General features: G+C 31.7%; 2 protein-coding genes across 3 annotated transcripts; one reads left to right on the forward strand and one right to left on the reverse strand.

Moving 5' to 3' along the window:
* The first annotated feature begins 11,956 nt into the window (after positions 1–11,956).
* LOC108488911 (cytochrome P450 84A1-like) lies at positions 11,957–13,670 on the forward strand. The gene has a single exon (XM_017793186.2). It carries the CDS (start codon positions 11,970–11,972, stop codon positions 13,515–13,517), a length of 1,548 nt encoding a protein of 515 aa, XP_017648675.1. The 5' UTR covers positions 11,957–11,969; the 3' UTR covers positions 13,518–13,670.
* Positions 13,671–16,695: 3,025 nt separating this feature from the next.
* LOC108489687 (zinc finger CCCH domain-containing protein 44-like) lies at positions 16,696–21,376 on the reverse strand. 2 transcript variants are annotated; one of them, XM_053019938.1, is made up of 5 exons: positions 21,327–21,376; positions 20,773–21,005; positions 20,259–20,338; positions 19,565–19,752; positions 16,696–19,410 (listed from the first exon to the last, which is right to left on the reverse strand). In XM_053019938.1, the coding sequence occupies exons 2-5, from the start codon at positions 20,925–20,927 to the stop codon at positions 16,978–16,980; spliced, it is 2,856 nt and encodes a 951-aa protein (XP_052875898.1). In that variant the 5' UTR covers positions 20,928–21,005; positions 21,327–21,376; the 3' UTR covers positions 16,696–16,977. The 2 variants fall into 2 exon arrangements, with proteins under 2 accessions (XP_052875898.1, XP_017649874.1); XM_017794385.2 differs by having other exon boundaries at positions 20,773–21,376.
* Between the last annotated feature and the right edge of the window lie 3,201 nt (positions 21,377–24,577).

Raw genomic sequence — 24,577 nt, forward strand, 5'->3', positions numbered from 1 at the left:
AAAATTTTTAGAATTTTTGGTTTAGCCAATAAGTACATTTTATTCTTTAAAGTCACCCCTGTTCTGCTGTCTGACAATTCCGACCCTTCTTCACTAAAAATTAATTATCTCTTCGTACATAATTCGGATGATGTCCATGTTTGTTTCTATTGAAAATAGACTCATTAAGGATTTTAAAAATATAAATTTAAGCCCATAATTATTTTTATCCAATTTTTTATGATTTTTCAAAGTCAGAACAGCGGATCCCAAAATCATTCTGATATTGTCTCACAAAATCTATTATATGTCATGATCTACAATTCCGTTGCTTACACTGTTTCTTCTATGAGAAACTAGACTCAATAAGCTTTAATTTCATATTTTTTTCATCTTCTAATTCGATTTATACAATTTATGGTGATTTTTCAAAGTTAGACTACTGCTACTGTCCAAAACTGTTTTAGTGCAAATGTTGATTTCGATTTTTGCCCCAAATTTCACAGTTCATACAATTCAGTCCTTGCTCAATTAATCCCTCAATGAAGCTAATTCTTCCCAATTAATGCTTTACCTTAACATTATAAGTTATTTCACAATTATTTAAATTCAGAATTTCCACATAAAACCCTAACCTCAAACTTTTTCACCTTTAGATCCCAAACATTCACTTTCTATTCAATTCCTTCAATAAAATCAGCATATAAACAATTTAAAACTCTAATTCCATGCTAAATCATCATATAATTCCAGCACATATTCATATCAGCTTTCAATTTCTTTCATAGAATCAAAAACTAATGAATTAAACAAGTGGACCTAGTTGTAAAAGTCATAAAAACACAAAAATTTCAAGAAATAATCAAGAATTGAACTTACTTGCAGTAAAAATATGAAAAACCAGCTTAAGAAAACCCTTCTATGGTGTTTTTTTCTGATGAGAATGCAGAAAAATAATGAGAATTCTAGATAATTCCACTTTAGTCCTAGTTTATTAAGTAAATTTTGCAATATTCCAATTTTGCCCTTAATTCATCAATTTTCCTGCTGATTTCATGCACCTTGCCGTCCAGCCCAAATAGACCTGGGGTCTATTTTCCTTTTAAACCCTCTCTCTTTTATCATTTAAGCTATTTAATCATTTCCCATAATTTTACATTTGTTACAATTTAATCCTTTTTATTCAATTAACTATCGAAACTTTAAAATTTCTTGACGAAACTTTAATACTAACTTATTAACACTCCATAAATATTTATAAAAATATTTATGGCTCGTTTTAAAAATTTTCAAACTCTCGATATCTCATTTCCGATTCTAATTTAATTTTTTTTATTTCTAGTACACTATTCGCTATTTCAAAAATTTTCCTGACTTCACACTTAACTTATATTCACTAAATTATTAATATTTTCTACTCATTTGTCGGATTTAGTGATCTCGAATCACTATTCCGACGCCACTGAAAATTCAGGCTATTACAGGGTTTTCTCTTCTTTCTTCCTTTTTCTTCTTCAAAGTTTTGTTTCTTAGTTTTAGTGTGACAGTTTTTCTTTTTTTTTGAGTGATGGATGAGGAGGAGGATGCGTTTCATGAGGAGGCTATAGTGGTGGATCAGAATTATCAATTCAGTTTGGTAGGATGATGCTTGACTGATAGTGTTGTTCATTTTCCATCTTTACGCAATACCATGGCTGATCTTTGGCATCCCATTGGGGGGATATGTATTTTGGATTTAGGAGAAAAATGTTTCTTTTTCAATTTTTCCATGACGTTGATGTTCAAAGAGTGCTTTCTGAAACTCTATGGTTTTTCAATAATCATTTACTAATCCTTCAAAAAATTTAAATAAGGGAAGATCTGTTATTAGTTCCATTATATTTATTAAAGTTTTGGGTCCAAATACATGATTTGCCTCCAGGTTTGATGACGGAAACTATGGCCAAACAATTTGAGGATCTTTTGGGTCAATTTCTTGAATATGATACATCTTTTTCGACAATAGGAATTAAAAAATTTATGCACATTCAAATTCGTTTGGATGTGACATTTTCGTTGAAAAGAAAGAAGAAGATTCAGATTCGCAAAGATCGAACTGCCTATGCTTATTTTCAATATGAGAAACTGAGTTTATTTTGCTTTATCTTTGGTAAACTTGGTCATAGAGAGAGTTTTTGCCCTTTTCAGACCCGAATTGAGCCTTCAAAAATAATCTTTGGGTGGGATATTTCATTACGTGCAGTGGTACGATGGTGGAACGCAATTGTGAGCAAACGGCTCCGTGAAGTAAATGGTTCAAAATGCAGACTGTTGGATATGGAAAGAGACACTAAAATTCGAATTTCAGGGGAAAAGAGGGATATTGGGCGTAACAATAGGGTGATATAGAGAAATCGTATCTAAATCCTAATTTCTATAGATCTGGTATTGACTGAGGAAAATAATCCATTACTTTCTATGAAAGGTAAGAAACGACAACGGGTAATGGGTGATACGATAATTTCTTCAAGCAATAATATTGAAGGAGGTCTTCACGATATTATGGCTAGCTCTGTAGGATGGAGTAGTCGAATGTAATGAAACTTTTAAGCTAGAATGCTTGTGGGTTGTGGAGACCACGGACTGTTAATAGGCTCAAAAATAAGTTAAGGGCCATTAATCCCCAAATTTTGTTTTTTATGGAAACAAAATTAAATTCAAAAAAGATAGAAATAGTTAGGTTGAAATGTGGTTTTGAAAACGGTATTATTATAGGGGCGATTGGATCAAAAGAAGGTTTATCTTTGGGTTAGAAAGGTAACTCTTTGGTTATGCTTAAGAGTTATTCTCATTACCATATTGATGTTGATATTTATGATAATGAATGTGGAGAATCTTTGAGGTTAACGGGTTTTATGGGAATCCTGATGAACGAAGTAGGTAAAGGTCATGAGAGCTGCTTAGACAATTGGGACATGATCAAATGGTCCATTTACTTGTGATTGGGGATTTCAACAAGATCATAAGTTCCTTTAAAAAGAAGGGTGGACGTCTTAAATCATAAGCTGATTTTTGAAGCGTTTTGGATTACTACGGGCTTAATGATTTCAGTTTTATTGGTAGGTGGTTTACATGAGAGAGTGAAAGATTCTTGTCAATTAATATAAAGGAAAGACTTGATAGGGGAGTTACAACCTTAGAATAGATGAATTTTTTTCAGGCTATTAAGTGGAGCATTTGAATCATACTTTTTCAGACCAATGTCCAATTCTTTTGGACACAACAAGAAAGCGAATGGATGATAAGAGATATGGGGCCAAGCATTTTCGTTTTGAGGCTAAATGGTGTTTAGAACAATCTTTCAATGAGGAAGTAAAAGGGAATTAGGCTGATTCATTTGTTAGTATTTCGGTTAAGCTAACGAAAGTGGGACAGTAGTTCTAACAAAGGAATCACTTAAGGAGCCGGGAGTAAAGGAAAACCCGAATGGATTTAGAAGAATGGTTGCTTGAACTTTATGGCAGTGATCCATTTGATGAGGTTTTGGCTGAAATTACAAATGTTCAATTAGGCCTTAATTTAGAAGCTGATAAAGATGAGATCTTTTAGGAACAACAGGCTAGAGTAAACTGGTTGAAAAATGGGGATCAAAATACAAGTTTCTTTCATAAAGTAGCTGTTACTCGCCAAAATTGTAGTCGGTTAACTGGATTGAAAGGGGAGGATGGACGTTGGGTTTCAAAAGATGAGGAAATGTTACAGATTGCTTTGAAGTATTTTGAAAACTTGTTCTCAGCCTCAAAGACAGGCGATGACGAAATGTTGCTTGGGTTAGTGGAGCAATAGATCACAAAGAGCATGAATGACGAGTTGCTCAAACCTTTCACTGAGGAGAAAACTGGGCATGCAGTTAAGACGATGGCACCCCTAAAGGCCTCGGGAATCGATGGTTTTCCAGTAATAGTTTATCAAAGGTTTTGGCATATTGTTGAACCTGAGATTTTTAGTTATTTCTTGTTTGTTTTGAAAGGTGAGATTGAAATGGGTGAGATTAATAAAACCCATATCGTTTTAATTCCTAAAGTTGAAAAATCGAAATCTCTTTCACAATTTAGACCTATAAGTTTATGTAATGTAGTTTACAAAATTATTTTGAAAGTTTTGGTGGAACGTATGAGTGCAATGTTGGAATGTTGTATTAATGAAGCCCAAGGGGCTTTTATCCCAAGAAGACATATTTCGGATAATGTTTTAATCGCTCATAAGGTCTTACATTCCCTTAAAATGAAAAAGAAAAGTAAACAAAAAGGGAATTTTGTGCTTAAGCTCGATATGAGTAAAACGTATGATCGAGTTAAGTGGGATTTTTTTGGCTGGGATGATGCTTAGGTTAGGTTTTCATACTGATTGGGTTGTTCTCATTATGAGGTACGTCTGTTCTGTTTCCAATACTGTGGGTATCAATGGGGATACTAACGATTGGTTTTCACCTTCAAGAGGGTTGAGACAAAGAGATCCATTCAATCCTTATCTATTCTTAATCTGTGCAAAGGGTTTTTCTACACTAATACATGAGGCAAAACAGAAAAATTTGATGCAGGGTGCTCCAATTGAAAGGAAAAGGCTCTCAATTAATCATCTTTTTTTTTTTGTGAATAACTGTATTGTTTTTGGTGATGCCTCGTGCGATGGAGCAAATACAGTTCAAAACATTATTCTAGAGTACGAGCAGGTTTCAGGGCAACAGGTTGACTTTGATAAATTGCTTATTCATTTTGGTACAAGTGTGGAATCTAATGTAAGGGAGTCAGTTACCAACATTTTCGGTGTCCGTATAGCTACAAACCTCAAGAAGTATTCGGGTCTGCCAATGATGGTTGAAAGAAAGAAGAGGTGGGCTTTTGCAAATTTTATTGACCGGTTCAGAAGAAAAATTGATGGGTGAAGTTTGCGCTATCTCTCAATGGGAAAGGTCAGTTTTACAAGCAATTCCTGTATATGTTATGCAGTGTTTTGCCAAAAATTTTATGTCATAAGTTAGAGGGTATATTGAATAAATTTTGGTGGTCTAATAACAAATCAGCTAAAGGCATTCATTTGAGTAATTGGAGTGCGTTGTGTAAACCTAAAGTTGTTGGTGGGCTGGGATATCGTGATCTTTTTTTTTTGTTCAATAAAGTTAAATTAGCAAAACAAGTTTAGCGTTTATTTTCCCAGCCCAGTTTCCTTTTAACGAAAGTTTTAAAAGCCCGTTATTATCCATTCTCAGATATTTACCTGGAGGGGTATTTGTAATGCTCGGGATCTAATTGCAGAAGGGTTAATTTGGCACATTAATAGTGATGAAGGTGTGAATATTCAGAATGATCCATGGTTGTTTGGTCTGGAAGTAGTAGATTATCAGTTTAGAGTATAAATCATTATTGGATTACTGTGAACCAGTTAATTGATGTTGAGTCAAATACCTGGAATAAGGATGTAATCTACAGACTTCTTTACGGAGACCAAGCGAAACGCATTTTCAACATTCCTCTTGCTAGCTCCAGATCTCATAATATGTTGGTTTGGAGACACGAAGCCACTGAGGAGTATTCTATGAAGAGTGGGCATAGGGTTTTAGTTATAAAAAAATTACAGAATACTGATTACAACCCTTGTATAGCAGACAAGCATAAAGATTTTACAAATTGCTTTGGGTTTTGCACCTAACAACTAAAGTGAAAATACATATGTGGAGCTTATTCAATAATTATGTGCCTCATTTTAGCAATCTCATTAAGCGAAGGCTATATGTTGATGAAGCTTGTCCACTGTGTAAAGAGGCTCTGGAGGATTCTGACCATTTGATGTGGTCCTGTGGTGTATTACAACAGCTTTGGCCTTCTCTAAATATCACGATTACTCCAGAAGAGATTACCTCGAATTGCAAAGATTGTTTAGTAATAATGCAGCAGATGAAAGTACCAGACAAATTCTAATTATTTTTCTTTGGGCTTTGCGACATAGAAGAAATAAAATGATACATGAAGGTCTTAAGATCTCTATGCAGGAACTTTTGAGTTTTATTCGAGGTTATATACGGGAGATAATTTTGAGTTGAGTCACTTTTTCTTCATCTAGAACTATAATGAAAGAGTTGTTCGATCCTCTAATCCTGGTATTATTAAATTAAATTTTGATACTTATTTTCAAGGTGATTCTAAAACCTTTATTGTAGTAGTTTTAGCTCGAAATAATGAAGGAAAAATCATGGAGGCGTGTACTTACCCATATGAGGGAGTCGTAGATGCATTTGTCGCAGAAGCTAAGGCTTGTGAAAGGGCTATGTTGTTTGCGATGGACATGGGTTTTAGGAGTATACTTATGGAAGGGGATTCTCTGTTGATCATTAAAAAACTCAAGTCAGATGGAGATGACAGATCCATTCTCAGCCCAATTTCTCAAAGCATTCGACTCTTAGAAAGTCACTTTGTGGAAGTTACTTACCATTTTGTTCCAAGAGAAGCTAACAGGGCGGCACATAATCTGGCACTGGAAGGACGTCAACGCCAAACATCCTACTTCTGGGTTGATGAGGCTCCAGATTCGGTTGAAAAAGTGGTGGACGAGGACTGGACTGCTTAGCTTCAACACCGCTGAGAAATCTTTGTTAAGTTTTGAAGATGGAGAAGGTTTAGAGGAATCTCCATGGTTGGTTTTCAAGGCAGTATCTTTCTTCTGGTTTGGCTATACAAAGTAGTTGTTGTGGAAGATGAGGATAATGGCTGGTATTCTCTGATGAGTTTTTTTAGTGTTTGGTTTTGGGGTGTTTTTCTAGAGTTAATGGTTTTCTGCTTTTTGTGTGGTTTATTTTGCTTCGATGGTTGGTCTTTTGATTTTATGTCTTTTCATTTCCCTATAGTATGTTAATATGTCAGACTTTCTTAAGTCAAAAACCTATTAAATGAATATCAGTTTTCTATGCAAAAATATATATTATAGATAATTATGAGCAGAGGGGAAGTTAAGGGTAAGTAGCGGCTTTGGCTCTCAAAAAAAATCAATTTAGTCCTTTTAGAAATAAAGAATCTATAAATTAATATGTAGTGAAATTGTACTTTAGCCCTCTAATAAATAAATAAATAAATAATAAATTAATATATGGAAAAATAGTAAAATGGTAGTCCCTTCAAAAATGATGAAATTTTAAATTAATAGATAATAAACTTATATTTTAACCTATGAAAAATTATAATTAAATTTCGCCCCTATTAACTTTTTTTTGAATTCACTACTAATTATTAGATGTAGTGTAGTGATTGCTCATCTCATCTCTTAAGAAGAAAAACATTTTATATTTACACATTTATCTCTTTAAAGAATATCTTAAACAAAGAGATTAATTAATCATTATTGATTGAGCCATGCCTTACTAAGATATATCTTATAGAGAGTGACAATGAAAGTACATAAAAATATAATTTGTTTATTGTTGCAGAATACATTGAAATAGACGACAGAGTAGGTATATATAATTATTTGAAATGATTTAATTCGTTTTACGTTCCAACCCAGTTTAAATATATATAAATAAAAAAATCAGTAAAAAAGTTCCCCATAAACAAGGGAATTGTTAGAAAAATCAATCCCAAAGCTAAGCTTATCTGAAAATTTGACATGTTCCCCACCGTATTGCAAAGTTCTTATACATGCCCTATGTCTTTCAAACACCTCGATTACTGTAATAATAATCCACATTTTTATATGTCATCAGTGATGGAAGCATTATGCAACTACTATAAATAATGAATATCCAATCTTTTTACCATCGTAGAAATATAAATGTTAACCCTAATACAAGTAAGTTCTATAATATATTTGACATTGTTGCAACCTCAGTATGATTAGCATACAAAATTAATGTTAGCTTTGTATATTCAATGACATGATCAAAACAACAACACGTGTTGCTGTTTCCTTCACATATGATAATGATATGTGTACTTATTGAGAAAGTTAGTAGGTAGCAATCCTGTCATTGTAATAGCAGCTGATTAGATGAAGAAACCAAGTAGGTCCCATTAGATTTACTTTGAAACCTAATTAATTTAAGTTCCTTAAAGATGGGAACTTTATAATGGTAAACGCTTATTGTCCGAATTACAAATAAAATGAAAAAATTTTACTGTATAAGCTTTTGCCCTATTCTGAGAGAAAATGAAGTTGCCGACTTTCATAAATTGAATCCAATTCAATGCTGAATGCAGCCAGCCAGCGGCCACAGATGTGAAAGGGTTGCATTTTAGCCGGCGACATATAATAATTTGAAAACATCCACACGATGTAATTATTTAATTTCAAGAAAATTTCCAATAAAAATGTAATTTATTCAACTTTATTTTGTGCTATTATTACTGACTATTTAATAAAGAAAAAATAAATTAAAAAGAAAGCGACGGATTTGAAAATTAAGCGAGATTATATATATGGATAAGATCACAAAAAAATTATTTATATTATGTTACGAGTCATGTACCACCAATTATTATATATAAATATTAATAAGGTTTTTTTTAAATTATTCATGACTTTAAAAAAATTAATTCTTTATTTTAATAAAAAATTGGTGATAAAAAACTAGATAAATTAAGTACAATTATCTAGTAATGCCTAATAGATTTTCTGCAAATAAACATAAGCCTTCATTTCTTTCAAAGGTCAGCTTTTGTGTTTTCTTCTCTGGAAATATACTCAAGATTTCATTGACTTGCTTCCTGCAATAGTTGGTGAATGCGTCTGTTAAGAGATGAAAACGATATTGATGTGAATGTATCCTGAAGAACCTTCATGATGTCCGTTCTAATCAACACTTTATCACAATGCCTATTTTGCAATAGAAGCAGACCATCTAGAATATCCCATAGTTCAATATTGAAAACAAAGCATTGACACAACCGTCTGTTAAATCCAAGTATCCACCTCCCTTGATCGTCTCTGATCACTCCCCCAACAGCAGCATCTTCTGAGACAACCTTAACCGTACCATCTGAGTAAAGGTGAATACAATTTGCTATTCTATTTGAAGACCTCTGTGAACTCTGATTATTAAAAAAAGTTATCTACTTTTTTTTTCAAAAACATAAAATTTATATATAAAATATTGTTATTTGAAAATATACAATTATATATAATACGTAAAAAAATTAGTCTTATAATTTTTAATAGATATTAGAGTTTATAAGTAAAGATATGTATAGATATGAAAGAACTTTAAATTTTAACTAAAATTTTTAAAATTTTATTTTAATTAACATTTAAACCCTCTATTCCATATAATAAATATATATATGTCAAAATCCAATAAAATTATTTTTGTTATTCCCAATTAAGTTTAGTTGGTGTCTAATTAACTCAATCACAAGTTCTATATAAATGTAGAGCATAAATTATTTTTTCTATCTTAATTTCCTTTTGCAACTTAATTTTAACGGTTTCTTTTGAGTTTCTTATGTTTGAAAATATTGAATTTAATTTTTCAAATAGATTAGTATAAATGTATGCATATTATTACTCATTTATATTAGTATGATCGTCAAAATCGAACATAATCAACCATTAGAATCAAGATCAATGTTCCAATAGATAGCATAAAATTGATTGAACAATTAAATATTAACTCAATAAAACAGTAAATAATATTTTTATATAGTAAATGTTAACTATATTTTAATTTGACTTTATTTTATTCTTTTAATAATATAAAATTAAAGTGATCCATTTAATAATAAAGACACTAATTCAATGGAGTAGAATTGTCCCTAACTTACACATTGTAGAAAGGGTAAATTTGGAAGGAAAGTATTTATAGGTATTCTCCACCAGCATGATAACCAAAGCTAGATTTGTTTTGTGAAACTTACTTGTTTTGATGTCTTCACTCACCTACCTAATCCCCTTTCCGCCCAACTACTTCTAATTTTAAGGATAAAGATTTTCTGAACTTCAACTTAAAATAAATTATTTTAGTATTCTATCTAAATTTTTCCTTTTTTAATTCTTAAATTTATATTTTTGTTAAATTATTTTAAAATGGATGAAAAATTAATGTTTGTTAATTTTGTCAACGTGACATATATGTGAATTGTCACGTAAATGATACATCAACATTTATTTATTTTTATATTTTTAAAAATATTTTTATAATTTTTGAAAACTTAATTTTTAAAAAATATAATTAAATGTTGATATGTGATTCAAGTAACAATTTCATGTGTATGAAATATTAATAAAATTAAAAACCACGTTAACTTTTTATTTATTTTAAAATAATTTAAAAATAAAAAATAAAAAAAAGAGTAAAATAATATTTTCAATCATATGCCTTCATTTGATGCAGAATAATCAATGACAGGGCTGGTCCGCTTTTCCTCAGAAGATGTCCCACAGTAGAAAGAAAGGATTTGAATGTAAGATTGTAATAAGATCATGTAGGAATCGATATTTTAATTCTTTTACTCCTAGTAGTCGTTGAAGAAGAAATGAATCTGATCTAGCTTTTCACACTATTATAATTAAAATTGAATTTTAATACATGATAAAACTATCATGAAAATATTTGATTAAAAATTAAAAATGTTGTTTAAAAGAATAAGTAAATTAGCCATTATACATTAAATTAAAAATTCATTTATTTGTATTGTTAAAAATTAGTGTGAGGAATAAATAACCATACAATGCTATGTGGTGTTCTACATGTATACCATAGACTTATTTTTAACAGTTAAAATAGATAAAAAAAAGTTTTAACAAAAATATCAATTTGTGCTTTGATTTAATGTACAATGATTAATTTACTTTTTTTTTTTGAGTAAATGAGATAAAATGCAATTAAACTCTTAATATATGAATTACCTTTACTATGAATTGATTTATGCATACAATTTTATTTAAAAAAATAAGATATTAATATACTGGCAAAAGTTAAATCCTTGAATCATGTTTGAGTTTTATCCAAAATTATATCCAACCTAAATCCATGATATGTTTAAATATGATAATTGGTGTTGTTTTATAATCGTGTTTATGTTTAAAGGAAAATTATATTTATATTTTCCTCAACACATTTACGGGCTTAGGGTATAAATTAAACATGTTTAGATTTCAAGCATGTTATTTATGAAGATTGAGGTTTCCAGTTTTCAACTGAAGTGAAAGGTTGTGATTGGGGATTTGAACTGCAATCATAAGGTGGATCAATCATCAATGTTCAATTAAACTGCAATTTTTTTACATATTTGAAATTTCCAAAGATTAAACTTTATATTGATAAAAATTCAAAATAAAATTCTATATATGATAATATCCTAAATTCGTTTTGCGAATTTTTTATTCTCTATTTATGTATAAAATAATTATTCTAGAATTACGCCTTCAAATTTAACCAAAGAAAAAAAATTGAAATTAACATGTTTACTTTCATGTATAATTAAAATAAATAAATAATAATTCAAATTAGAGCAATAAAATAATGATTCAAAACTGATTTATTTGAATGATAACTTTAGTGTTCGAAAATTAAGAGTTAAAAGAAATGGAAAATGGTATAAAATTTTTGGGTGTTTTAATTTGGTATTGGGGATATCACCCGCCATAGTCCAAGTGTATGGTATTGCATCCTATTCTTAGGCCCAAGTTTTATTAATATACAACTCTATATGACAATAGTGACTGACACCAAGATTTAGGAGCAAAACTTTATGATTTGATTTCAAAAAATTTTGGCTTACTGGGAAAGAAATTATGTTAACTTACAAATCTTAAGCTATGACCTTAATAGATATGAACAGGTTTTTGATAAACTTTGAATAACTCAAACCCTATTTCGGCAATTAAGTTGTTTTGCCTTTATAAAATAACGTACAAATTTGATTGGCCTGTAAACAAATTATCTCTCCAGCTTAAGGGTCTTGGACAAAAACCTCTATAAAAACCCCATAATTCATGACATAAAACTAGCAACTTTATAACATTTCATGTCCCTAAAACTACAAACCATGGAACCATTGCCAATGGCATTTCTTTTCGTCATCCCTTTCCTACTCCTTCTGCGTATCATTTCTCGGTTTCGAAAAAAACCATTTCCTCCAGGACCCAAAGGGTTGCCGATCATCGGCAACATGATGATGATGGAGCAGTTAACTCATCGTGGACTCGCCAAACTCGCTCAAAAATATGGTGGCATATTTCACCTCAGGATGGGGTATTTGCATATGGTGGCTATTTCCAATCCCGAAATGGCTCGCCAAGTGCTTCAGGTTCAAGACAATATATTCTCCAACAGGCCAGCCACCATTGCCATCAGCTATTTAACTTACAACAGGGCTGACATGGCCTTTGCCCATTACGGACCCTTCTGGAGACAGATGAGGAAGCTTTGTGTAATGAAGCTTTTTAGTAGGAAAAGAGCTGAATCATGGGAGTCTGTAAGGGATGAAGTGGAGAAGCTTGTCAGAGCTGTGTCGGCTAATACGGGGAAGGCTGTGAATGTGGGTGAGTTGATCTTTAACCTTACGAAGAATATTACTTACAGGGCAGCTTTTGGGTCCAGTTCCCAAGAAGGGCAAGACGAATTTATCAAGATCTTGCAGGAGTTTTCCAAGCTTTTTGGTGCTTTTAATATTGCTGATTGCATCCCTTGGCTCGGTTGGGTTGATCCTCAGGGACTCAACTCTAGGCTTGAGAAGGCTCGTCATGCGTTAGACAAGTTCATTGATACCATTATCGATGATCATATCCAGAAGAGGAAGACAAAGGTTAACGGCGGCGCCGGTGAATATTATGACCCTGACATGGTTGATGAATTGCTTGCGTTTTACAGTGAAGAACCTCAAGTAAACGAATCGGAGGATCTTAATTCAATCAGAGTCACCAGGGATAACATTAAAGCAATTATTATGGATGTGATGTTCGGTGGGACGGAGACGGTGGCATCGGCGATTGAGTGGGCATTGACGGAGTTGATGAGAAGTCCCGAGGATATGAAGAGAGTCCAACGGGAACTGGCGGAGGTGGTGGGCCTCGACCGCCGTGTGGAAGAATCCGATCTTGATAAACTACCTTTCCTAAAGTGCTGCCTCAAGGAAACGCTGAGGCTTCACCCGCCGATTCCGCTCTTGCTCCACGAGACGGCAGAGGAGGCAATAGTGGCGGGGTATCGAATTCCGGGGAAGTCGCGCGTGATGATCAACGCCTGGGCCATTGGGAGGGATAAGAAATCATGGGAAGATGCTGAGAGTTTTAAGCCAAGGAGGTTCATGAAGGAAGATATGCCGGACTTCAAAGGAAGCAACTTCGAGTTCATTCCGTTCGGGTCGGGTCGGAGGTCGTGCCCGGGCATGCAACTAGGGTTATATACGCTTGATTTGGCAGTGGCTCACTTGCTGCACTGTTTTACGTGGGAGTTGCCTGATGGGATGAAGCGGAGTGAGTTGGACATGAGTGATGTGTTTGGACTCACTGCACCTCGGGCAACTCGACTCTATGCAGTGCCAAAGAACCGCCTCGTTTGTTCACTCTTTTAAAGGGAACCCAAACTGAAACAATATCCAGTCTAGTCCTTTAATGGCAGCTGGTACACAATGAAAACAGGGCAACACTGACGAAGAAAAAGGAGGAGGTGAGGTGAGAAAGGTTGTTTTTGGTTTTTTTTTTTTTTTTAATAAAGATTTTCTTTTCGGAATAAAAAAGACTTTTTGTTGAAGATTTCTTAAATATTTGTTTTGTTGTGTAAGAAGAGCATTTTTATTTGGATAAAAATAAATGAAAATAAGGCTTCTAAATTAGCAGTAGCAGGCAAAGGCGAACACCATGCAGGCTTTCTCCATTGTAATTAACTTCTCTAATTAAAATTGTATTTTATCCTTAAAAACCAACAAAATAAATTTATTTACTTTTAAAAAAAAAATTTAGGCATTTTATTTTCACAAACCCATTAATATTCATTCTTCGAATTATGTTTTGCTTTCTTCATTGAACAAAAAAACTCTCATATCAATGCATTGGTGCTTTTGTAGTTAGTGTGAATGATGTCAAGTTTTAATATTTAAATACATTATTTTTAAATATTTGCTTATTCAAATTTATTTTTATATAAGATAATATTAAATTATAAAATTATTTTAAATTAATGATAAAATATAAATTAAGTAATTTAAAAATATTTCTTTTAAAAATCTGCTATTTAATTTTTAGAGTTTTTATGTTTAATTTAAAATTTAAAATAAATAATAATATAGATAATATAGAAATAATTTAAGTTAAATTAAATACATAAATTATCTAATTAAATATTTATCCGAAATTTAAAAATCTAATAATTTAATTAAATATTTACTATAATATAAATATAATAATTATTTTTGAAATATTTCAAAATAATGATAAATTTTAATGAATAGATAATTTACGTAATTTTAAGATACTTTTTAAAAAATGTGATAATTAATTTTAAAAATTTTACTTGAAAATTAGAATTTAAAATAGATAATATTACAAATATAAATATAAATAAATATTTAAATTAAATAAAATAATAAATTATCTGATTAATTTAGTATTTAATTAAATGAAAAATATATAGATATGACACAATTTTAATATTTGTGTTTCTAGTTTATATATTTATGATTACACTAATCATCCATGCAATCAGATTAGGTATGCTCTCTAATTGGTGCGTGACTGGTGTTACTATTCCAGCCCCTAAGTAACTTTGGTGACTATTTGATTCCATAAAGTAACAATATTTTTTAATAATTATTTATTTTACTGTTTTTTTATAATAAAACCTATATTAATGTTTTTTTCTTTTTCATGGGATGATTTATAGTTTGTAGGCCAAACATAATATTAAATAAATGAATTTTAGAATTGAGAAAATATTGAATTTTAATTCATTTTATACAATCTAACGATTTGAATTTTTATTATTCATCCAAATATACAAAAATAAATTATTAAGTTGAATTTTGAAGAATTAAATGTTTTTTTAAGTGAGACTTAAATTTTTTTTAAAGAAAATGAAAAACAGAAAAAAAAACATAGATGTGTCACTTATAGCATATATAGTTGATGTAACTTGCTATATTATATTATATTATATTATATTATATTATATTATAGGATAGATGGATAAATTGCTGATATATAATTTTATTATCAAATAAAACTAGTTGATAGTTTTTACATAGCTTTTCGATAATTAATGTTATTATAAAATAATTATAATTATAATTATTTTACGTTATAACGTGTCATAGGCTCTTGTACTCTTCACAAATTTAAAATTTAGTCTATATACTTTTATTTTTAAGAAGTACTCCATCTACTTTTTAGTTTTAAAATTCATATTTAATTGTTAACGATGTTAATTTTTTGTTGTTAAATTTGTATGTGTGACGTTTTGAAATAAAAAAAATACTTACTTGGTAGCACTGTAACTAAAAAATGATGTTGTAATGAACTTGAATTTAATAAAATAATTTTAACGGTGCTAACAGTTGAAGTTGAATTTTATAATTTGAAAAGTAGAGGACTAAATTCCTAAAAATAAAAGTACATAAACTAAATTTTAAATTTATAAAGAGTATATGAACTTATAGCATGTCTTAATCATTATTTTATTACTAATCTTTTATTATTAGTGTTAGAGCTATTATTACATCATTGGATTTTGAGTCCATACTAAATTATACTTATTATTTTAGATTAATTATCACTTAATTAGAATTATAGTTATATAATAATTAAAATTATGATTTAGGACTATAAATAGATGTATTGAGCTTTAACTTAGTTGGGATGTTACTATTGCATCTATGAGTAAGACGTAGGTTTGAGCGCGCTTAGGCACATTTTCTCTCTAATTTAAGGGTTAGAAAAAGGTTATGAGTAGAAATAAGTATAGTATTTTATATTTCCAAATATTATGATTATTTTATGTTTGATACTTTTATTATTATTTGATTTTTTGATAGATTATTATTATTTGATTTTAATATACTTGCGAATGTTATTTTACCGTATTGTTTTGAGATATTATATCTATCATCTAATAATTACTTATATTGATTTAAATTAAATGAACATTGTCAACATTGATAAGTTAGAAGTATCTCAAAAATATTTAGAGTATTTTTTTATCTTTTGTTAGATATTATTGGTTAGTAATTAATACCAAACAAACTTCTTGTTTTTAAAAATAAAAATTAAACCGTATATAATTAATTATTTTATTTTGTGTTTAAACTATTCAATTATTTTAATTTTATAAATTAATTTTATGCTTTATTTATTTTATCTAATAATTTAATATTTCACTGTTGACTATTTTTCACTTTTTTTATTTTCATTACTTTTAAAACATTATTTTTATTTTCAATTATTTCTTTCAAAATTAAGACATTTAGTGTAAATTAAATTAATTTTAGTGGATTTTTTTGAAATTGTAAAAGTATATTTAATGAAAAAAAAAGAGAAATGTTTATAGGAGTCTATGTTATGAAACACGTGGAAGAAATCTAAGATCTAAAAAAGAACTCTTATTCATAATTTTCAGTGTCATATTTTGCAATGATATAAACAAGTTGAAAATTAACATAGTGATAAGTAATAAGCAGAGGTTGGAATGGTTAAGGAAATGAAGAAGCAGCAGCTTGATGGCATGAAGCAGAACTTCAAAGGGTATATAGACACTAAATATTCTACTAATCCACTCACCTTTGGCATAAGAATCAATTCCTTGTACCCATAAATGTCAAAACTTATATAATACAATAAAATACACAAAATTAGAAAATCTAACGCTTAGGCTACCTACTTTGCCACAGGTAAGGTATTGTTTTATTTGTTTATAAGCGTAGAATCTTATGGTATTGTTATCGTGCCTGACTTGAATAATGAATGATACACTAGTGTTACAGCTCACGGTTTAAATTTTGAGAATAAACTAACAGTCAATGCACAGAATTGCTGTGCTTTACCTTACCAAGGGTGCCAACAACTACACGATGCTCCCTTCTTGCAGTCTCCCCGTTCATAAAATTTACAAATCCGTAGCCCTTTGGGTGGAGCTCTGAAGGTATCGACTCCATTCAGAGGAGGGCCACCGTAGTTTGAGTGCCTATGCATTAAGATCCTATCCCTACTATAACTTGAATCTTTGGCCTGAAAATCAGGACCTCTTGAACTGACATACCTCTGTTGGCTTCCCCAATAAGTGCCTGAGTTGATGCTTCCATTGTCCTGGAATGTTCCCTGACTGTTTCCCCAACTGATACTCCTCATTCCTTGACCTAAACCTCCAGAATGAAAAATTGGAGTTCCCTGAATGGCTTCCCAGTTGGTTCCTGTAGTTTCTCGACCTGCTCTCCAAGTGGTGTCTATAGCAGCCATGCACCATGCTGCTGGTGGGGCAGGAACCTGCATGTCTGAACCAGCTTCATATCGGTTAACAGAGGCATCGCTGGGCCATTTATCTTCATCCATATCAGCACTAGTGGAAGAATGCCCACCAGAACTCTTCCAAGCATCATGAACTTCAGACCGAGAGACCCCAATTGGCTCATTGGTCAAAGTAGACCCAGATGGCATTCCTAGATCATTTGTTGAGCTCAAAGCATCATTTTTTCCTGGATCAGGTGCGGGGCTAAATCCTCCTACAGGACAAAAACAATCAGGTTCAGCACTGTGAACCAACTTTCTGTCATAGCGTAAACTTGATGTAGGTGACGCCAATCCATTAAGAGACTCCATTGCTTCAACTTCAGCCAAGAGATCAGAAACTGACTCATCACCAAAAGAATACTCATTAGGTTCAGGAACAATTGAATCCCAACCAGATGCATTTTCTGCAGGATCTGTGGGAGAAGAATGTGCCATTTGGCCGGTTCCAGAAGTTGGAGTAGCAGCATGATCACTTCCCAAGTTAGTTTGTTTCAGAGAAGAGTTGGGCACAAGATCAGAGTCCCATTCCTCCACAGAAGGTTTCGCTGGGGTGGAGGAATACCCACCCCATTCACCAGCTGCTTCAGAAAGCTGTGGTCCATTACCCACTAGACTAGAAGCTGTGCTCCAACTAGGACCTGAATCCTGATGATGAGCACTTGAAGAAAGAGACTGTTTGCTTTTAGTAGCCTGGGGTTCTAAGTCTTTGTGGTTCAACTTTGATATTGAGGTAGGAAGGTCTGGGAAATCAATATCATGATTGTGCTCTGCTGCTTCAAGAACCCTAGCCAGAGAAATGAGACCACAATTGGAATCCCATCCATTTGAAGCATCATTTAAAGGTGATCTCCAGCTTTGCCCACAAGATTTGCCAGATTTTCCCTCACTATCTTCTTGCTTCACATTTCCAGCAATAATTTGACCTTCAGAGGTCTCGTTCAAATTTTCGTTAATGTTAATGGAACCACGGTCCCAATTTTCAACCCCATGACCTCTGATAACTTGAAGAGACTGCGTTTCACAAAGTTTTGCAGATAATGTAGATGAGGGAAGTAAACTACTCACTCGAGGCTGGCCAGGGAAGTAATTATCACCCTTCAGAGGCTCCCAATGTGGCACAGGACTTCCTGTTTGTACTGTACTGGAAGTGACCGCATGTACGGGAGTGGTGCAAGAAGATTGAGAGCCCAATTCTTTGCTCTTTGCAGATTCATTGTTACCACAACAATGACCATTCGCATTATTCTGCATTGAGTTCAAGGCCCCTTCTACTTGTTTACTTTCCACCTGATCCACATTCAGATCCCAACTCTCCCTAACATCTCCATCCCTTTCGTCCTCAGTTGGTACACAGCTGTTATGAAACAGTTGTTGCACTTGGCTGTACCGCCCATCCAAAGCATCAGTTAAGAGGGTGGAGTCCTCTTGCCTTTCACTTGCTCTCCATATTCTCAAACCAGGTGGGAAATGACCACTCATGCTCCATCTACGTAACATTGCCATAGGAAATGGCCCTTGAATTTTCCCAAGGCGATCTTGATAATGCCATATTTTATCTGTCTCAATCTTATTTACAGATAACTCCATTTCTGTAGAATGAACTGCTATGCTAGTTTCTCTGCTTCCAATATCACTCAAGACATCACCTCCCTTTAGTGGAGAGGCCAGCTCCTTTTCCTTCCTATCAAGCAACGAAGGATATTCTTTTGTGTGTCCCTTCTCACCAGCCCCAGTTGTGCCTTCAGGAGATTCAACTTTGTTCAAAAACTTCCTCTGTTTCATCGTTTTTCTTCTCTTCGAATAACTAGCTCCTAGGTCTTCAAAAGGCCTTTCCATGCTAGCAATTTCTTTCCAGGGATTTTTAGCTTTAATAATCTCGTCTAAACTTAATGATAGCTTCTCTTTCAACAAAGTCCAATACACCTTGAAGAGATACTCCCAACTAGTTTGATCATCAAAATCCACTTGAACCTGCACATCATAAATTAAAAGGCTTTTAAGGTAGACAAAATCTCTTCAGTCTTCAGCAATCTGAAAATGCCAATTACAATACTTACAAATTAATTGAAAAAAGCTAAGACACATTCAAAAAGAAATAAATTGTATAAGGCATAGTTAATCATACCATTTCCTTAGTTCCTAAGGCAGTGTTTTCAATCAGCATTACAGTTCTCATGCACAATCCACAAAATCCTTTATTTCCTCTTACGTTCACATAATCAGCATCTTTAGTGCAATCCTTGCACAAGGAATATGTACACATATAGCACATATAATATGAAGCCTTCTGACAAGTGCTACATATGTGCCACCCTGAAATACACAAGTAGAACACCAGAAAAATAATGGAATAAATAACTTAATCATTCCTAATAATTGAAATAAAAATGTTAGCATAATAACCATTCAATATGCACATGGAGACAGTAAGATATCATGATTAAGATGAAAAAGTAAAGTAATAACTACTCCAGAAGAGGGAATCCAAGTCAATGGCAGACATGAGAAGCCACCATTCAATATGCAAGTGTTAATTGTATCATATCATATCATATCATACCATAATTAAGATAAATATAATAGATCCAATAACTACACGAGAACAAAGAATCCAAACCAACATCAAACAGGGAAGCTACCCTATGACATGCATGTGCCAACGGTACAACAAAATAGCAGATAAATATCTGCAAAGCAAGCAAAGTGTAATATTAATCTAGATAATGCTAACACAAGCAATGGCACTTTCCAGTGGTTATATTAATTAAACTTAAATGAAAATGACAAGACTTACAAGAAGTAACTAAAATGCAACTTACCACAGTACCATTTCACCTTTGAATTAAAGAACGCCTCATCCCTTTTGATACAGGTTGGATGGTATGCCTTAGGACAGCCTCTGACCGTAAAATCCAATATAATCAGCAATAGTATACAACACAAATGAAAAAAGAAAAAGGACAAAAAGAATATATGAGCCAGAATAAACAGATGAAGATTAAAACTACACCAAATTTTAGTTGCCAAAAGAAGAAGATCATGAATTTCAATATATGAATTACCAGTATCAACAAATAAACTGAAAATTAAAGGAATCGGCATAGAACTTCCATATTTCACTGAAATTAACTCCAGTTTAAATTCGCCTAAATAAAAACTATGATAAGCAAGATTGAACAAAAGGTTAATAAATTTTCAGCTCACGCTCTAGATTTTACCTTAATCTCGGCCACCTAACTAAAATTCTCTTCCATTTTCCTACATTTTCTGATCAACCAAACAAAAAAAAGAGAGACAAAAACAAGATAAAAGCAGCAAAATCTCCAAACTCACCGGCGATCACAAAGCACGAGACTCCCGCCATCGAAGCATATAAAACAAACATCTTCTTCATCGTTATTGTTCCTTTGAGGCGGAGGCGCCGATGATGAAACGACCGTCGCCTGATTCCTAGGCGGCCTTCCCCGCCGGCGCTTCCTCACGCTCATCTCAACAACTTTGACTCCATTAACCGCCACGTCTGATTTTCCAACGAGCTTTTGCGAATCGTCCAAATCCGGAACCTCCTGGCATTGATCGCGATTCAAACTATTACCTTTATCCCTAACATCACCACAAGGTTTCAACATAGCTATGGCGGATTCTACTTGTTGACAATTTTCCATATTAAAAATTGGGGAAAAAAAGTTTTTCGTTCTTTAATTATTTTCCTAAGACGTACAGAAAATAAATTAATTAAATACAAATTGAAAACCCTAGTGATTGAAATGGGGGTTTGGCAGTGGTGGTGGAGCTATCAGTAGTAGTAGGCACATGGAAATGGAATGGGAAGGGACGTGACAAGGCATTGTTTGGAAGGAACCAAAAAAAAAAAAGAGTTCAATTACCTTTTTATAAAGTATTGCTTTTCAAAGATATAGAAGGAAGGAAGGAAGGTAGGGGAAGCGCGGACACAAGTAAATTATAGTTTAAGGTTAATTTCCTCAAACATCCCAAAATATTATCCAAATTTTAATTTGGTCCTTAAATTTTAAATTATTTTAATTGAGTCCTTAAAGTATTGGTATTGTATCAATCAAGTAATTCTATCAACCTTGTCATTAGTTTGTACATTAAACTCCAACTCAAATATAAAGTAAAGCATATTTAAAACTCATGAGTCAAATTGCTATTGCATGTGTACTTATTGCACGAATGGCTTGGATTTGACATGTAAACAAAATAAAAGAGGAGAAATAGTCTTCTTAAATTTCAATTACATTGTTTGCTTTTTTAATATGACATACCCAAGTTGTTTATATGATATGCGTATGATTGTTTATGATTTAATTCATGTGTTTTAAAAATGCTTATGTTGTACTTCTAGCATGTATCCCTACATGTGTTCCTCACTGATGCTTAACAAACCTAATTGAGCCCATGAACCATACACCTAACGAACCTTCCACTTTTTACTATGGACAGACTTAAGCCTAGTAAACCTCATACTAGACCATATCTTTGCTACAAATACATAGAATGCACATGGAAATTCAGAATCATTGATTATCTAATTGTCTTTAAGACGTCACATTACCGTCATTGCAAGAGAACAAAGTATGATTTCACTATCAACAATATCTAAGCACATAATCAACCCTATCTTCTAATATAAAAGCCCCCAACAAGAGCTAAAATGACCAAGTCTCATTCCAGATCCCATATCTATCTCCCCCAAAACAAAAAATACTACAATCTTTATCAGTGGCTCTCCACTTTATTTAAAGGTGAAACACCATCCAAATCATCACTCTATTCTCTTGTTAATCTCACAGGTTAACAACTCCACAATAGATCTAAATTGACATTTAATGTATAAACTAATAACCACACTAATGGAATAACTTAATTGGGATGATACTAATTACATAGAGGATTTGATTAGAACGTGTTGAAGCTTAAGGACCAATTTAAAAGGTGTTGATGGTTTGGGGATGTTGAGGGGAATTAACCCTTAAAGGAGTTCGTTAGAATGGTGTAGACGTCAAACGCGGTTCAATCGTTGTGTTGGGAGTGGTCTACGGAGAAATGGAGATTGAGTGTTTGATTCTCTAATCCAAGGCAGCAACACGTGGTCAGTGGGCGGCAGTAGTTAGTATATATTGTAGCAAAGGCAAATGCAAAAAGGCAGAGAAATGGGGCCCATACTTTTGGAAATTTCTGTTCAAAATTCAAATGGTGGTGGTGCTGGCTATTGTGAATGAATTTACAGAACGTGAAATACGTGAAATGACAGATCAGCTGAACTCAGTCATAATTTGACTTTTTTTTTTTAGTGATCTGGTCTTCACTTTTTTTTCTATGGATCAAATGTTCGGGTCACGGGCTAAGGCCTGGTCTACAGTTTTAATTTGGTTTTCAATCAACTAGGAATCTATAAACAAAAATTTTACTTTCATCATCAAGTCTACGGATAAATTATTCATATATACCAAAAACTATATATTGATTAAATAAAAAAAATTTTATTTAATAAAATAGATAATTTTGGAGAGAAAGTATGTTGGACATGTTTTCTATTACATACAGGAAAGCACGTCCAGTTTAAATCACTTTTTCACTTTTTTAATATAATTATTTTTATTATATGATTAAATGTTAGTTATAAGTTCAATTTCTCTTTCACTCATATATTTATTTTTATTTTATATTGTTTTAAAAAATTTAATTAATGTTTTTAATATATTAGTTTTTTGGTTAAATGGTTAAATAATAATGATTTTATCCTTGAGTCTTGGCTTCAATTCTTTCTCTTTAAACACATTTATAATTTTTATTTCATGTTGTTTTAATTTTTTACTTTTTAATTAATAAATATATTATTTTAATTTTTTAATTAATATCTCTTTTATTCATAAAATCAAATAATAAATATGTAATTACATAATAAAAATATATTTTACATATATCATTATGTTAAAAATATTTGAAATTAATAACTTCTTTATATATAATATAAACATTAACTAAAATTTTCTATATATTTTTTTCTTTATAATATTTATATGTCAAATATTTATTTTGTCCACATATATTGTGCGTATGGTGATTTCTAATATTATAAGATGAAATAATTATTTCAAATATAATTATTATTTTATGTGTAAAATATTTCAAATATCATTGTTTTTTCATCTACATTGTGGGTATGCTATTTCAAATATTTTATATGTGAAATATTTTACTTAATTATTTCAAATATCATTATGTTTATATGTGAAATATTTTAAATACACATACAAAAATATATAATACTAAAATTTACTACACTCATTATATGGATTGAAAATAAATATTACACATATAAAAATTATATTTAATAAAAATAATGATATTTGTAATAATTATTTGATTTTATGAATAAAAGATATATTAATTAAAAAGATAAATTAAAAATATAATTTCTTTTAAAAATAATATATTTATTAATTAAAAAAAGGCATGAAATAACATGAAATCAAATTACAAATGTGTTTAAAAGAAAAGGAATTGAACCTGGAACTCTAAGACAAAATTATTATTATTAATACAAACATGAGTAGGAGAGAGGAACTGAACCTAAGACTTAAGAAGGAGAAAACCACTAACATTTAATCATCTAAACAAATATACTAATTATATTAGAAAAGTAAAAAAAATGCGATTTAATGGGAAAGCGCGTCCACATACTCTCCAAAATCAGTCTGTTTCATTATATTAAAAAAAAGAGTCAAAAAACGTGTCTAGCTAGACAGGCTGTAACACCCCTACCCATATCCATTACTAGAATAGGGTTACAGAGCATTACCAGAATTTACAGATCAATTATAATTATTTCATATCATTTACTATTCACATTCGAAATCAAACATATTCAATCATAATATCCCTTATATGAACCCTTGAAATCCAATTTATGCATTTGAAACAAGTCAGGACTAAATCAGGAACTCAGGAAATTTTTCGTGAAATTTTAAAATTTTTCTTAGGTGCAGGGGACACACGTCTGTGTGGCTAGGCAGTATGGCTCACACGGCCAAGTGACATACCCGTGTTCCAGGCCTTGTGGACATTTGATGTGAGGCACACGGCCGTGTCCCAGCCCATGTTCATACTCGTG

This window comes from Gossypium arboreum, chromosome 10 (assembly GCF_025698485.1).
Source record: "Gossypium arboreum isolate Shixiya-1 chromosome 10, ASM2569848v2, whole genome shotgun sequence".
NCBI classification, from domain to species: Eukaryota; Viridiplantae; Streptophyta; class Magnoliopsida; order Malvales; family Malvaceae; genus Gossypium; species Gossypium arboreum.

Excerpts from the sequence above, each read along its gene's own strand:
- LOC108488911 (XM_017793186.2), top strand. The coding sequence starts at position 11,970 with ATGTCCCTAAAACTACAAACCATGGAACCATTGCCAATGGCATTTCTT.
- LOC108489687 (XM_017794385.2), bottom strand. The coding sequence starts at position 21,104 with ATGGAAAATTGTCAACAAGTAGAATCCGCCATAGCTATGTTGAAACCT. Across the intron at positions 20,339-20,772 it reads CTCGTGCTTTGTGATCGCCG|AGGCTGTCCTAAGGCATACC; the intron begins GTGAGTTTGGAG and ends TTTTACGGTCAG. Across the intron at positions 19,753-20,258 it reads AAAGGTGAAATGGTACTGTG|GGTGGCACATATGTAGCACT; the intron begins GTAAGTTGCATT and ends TGTGTATTTCAG.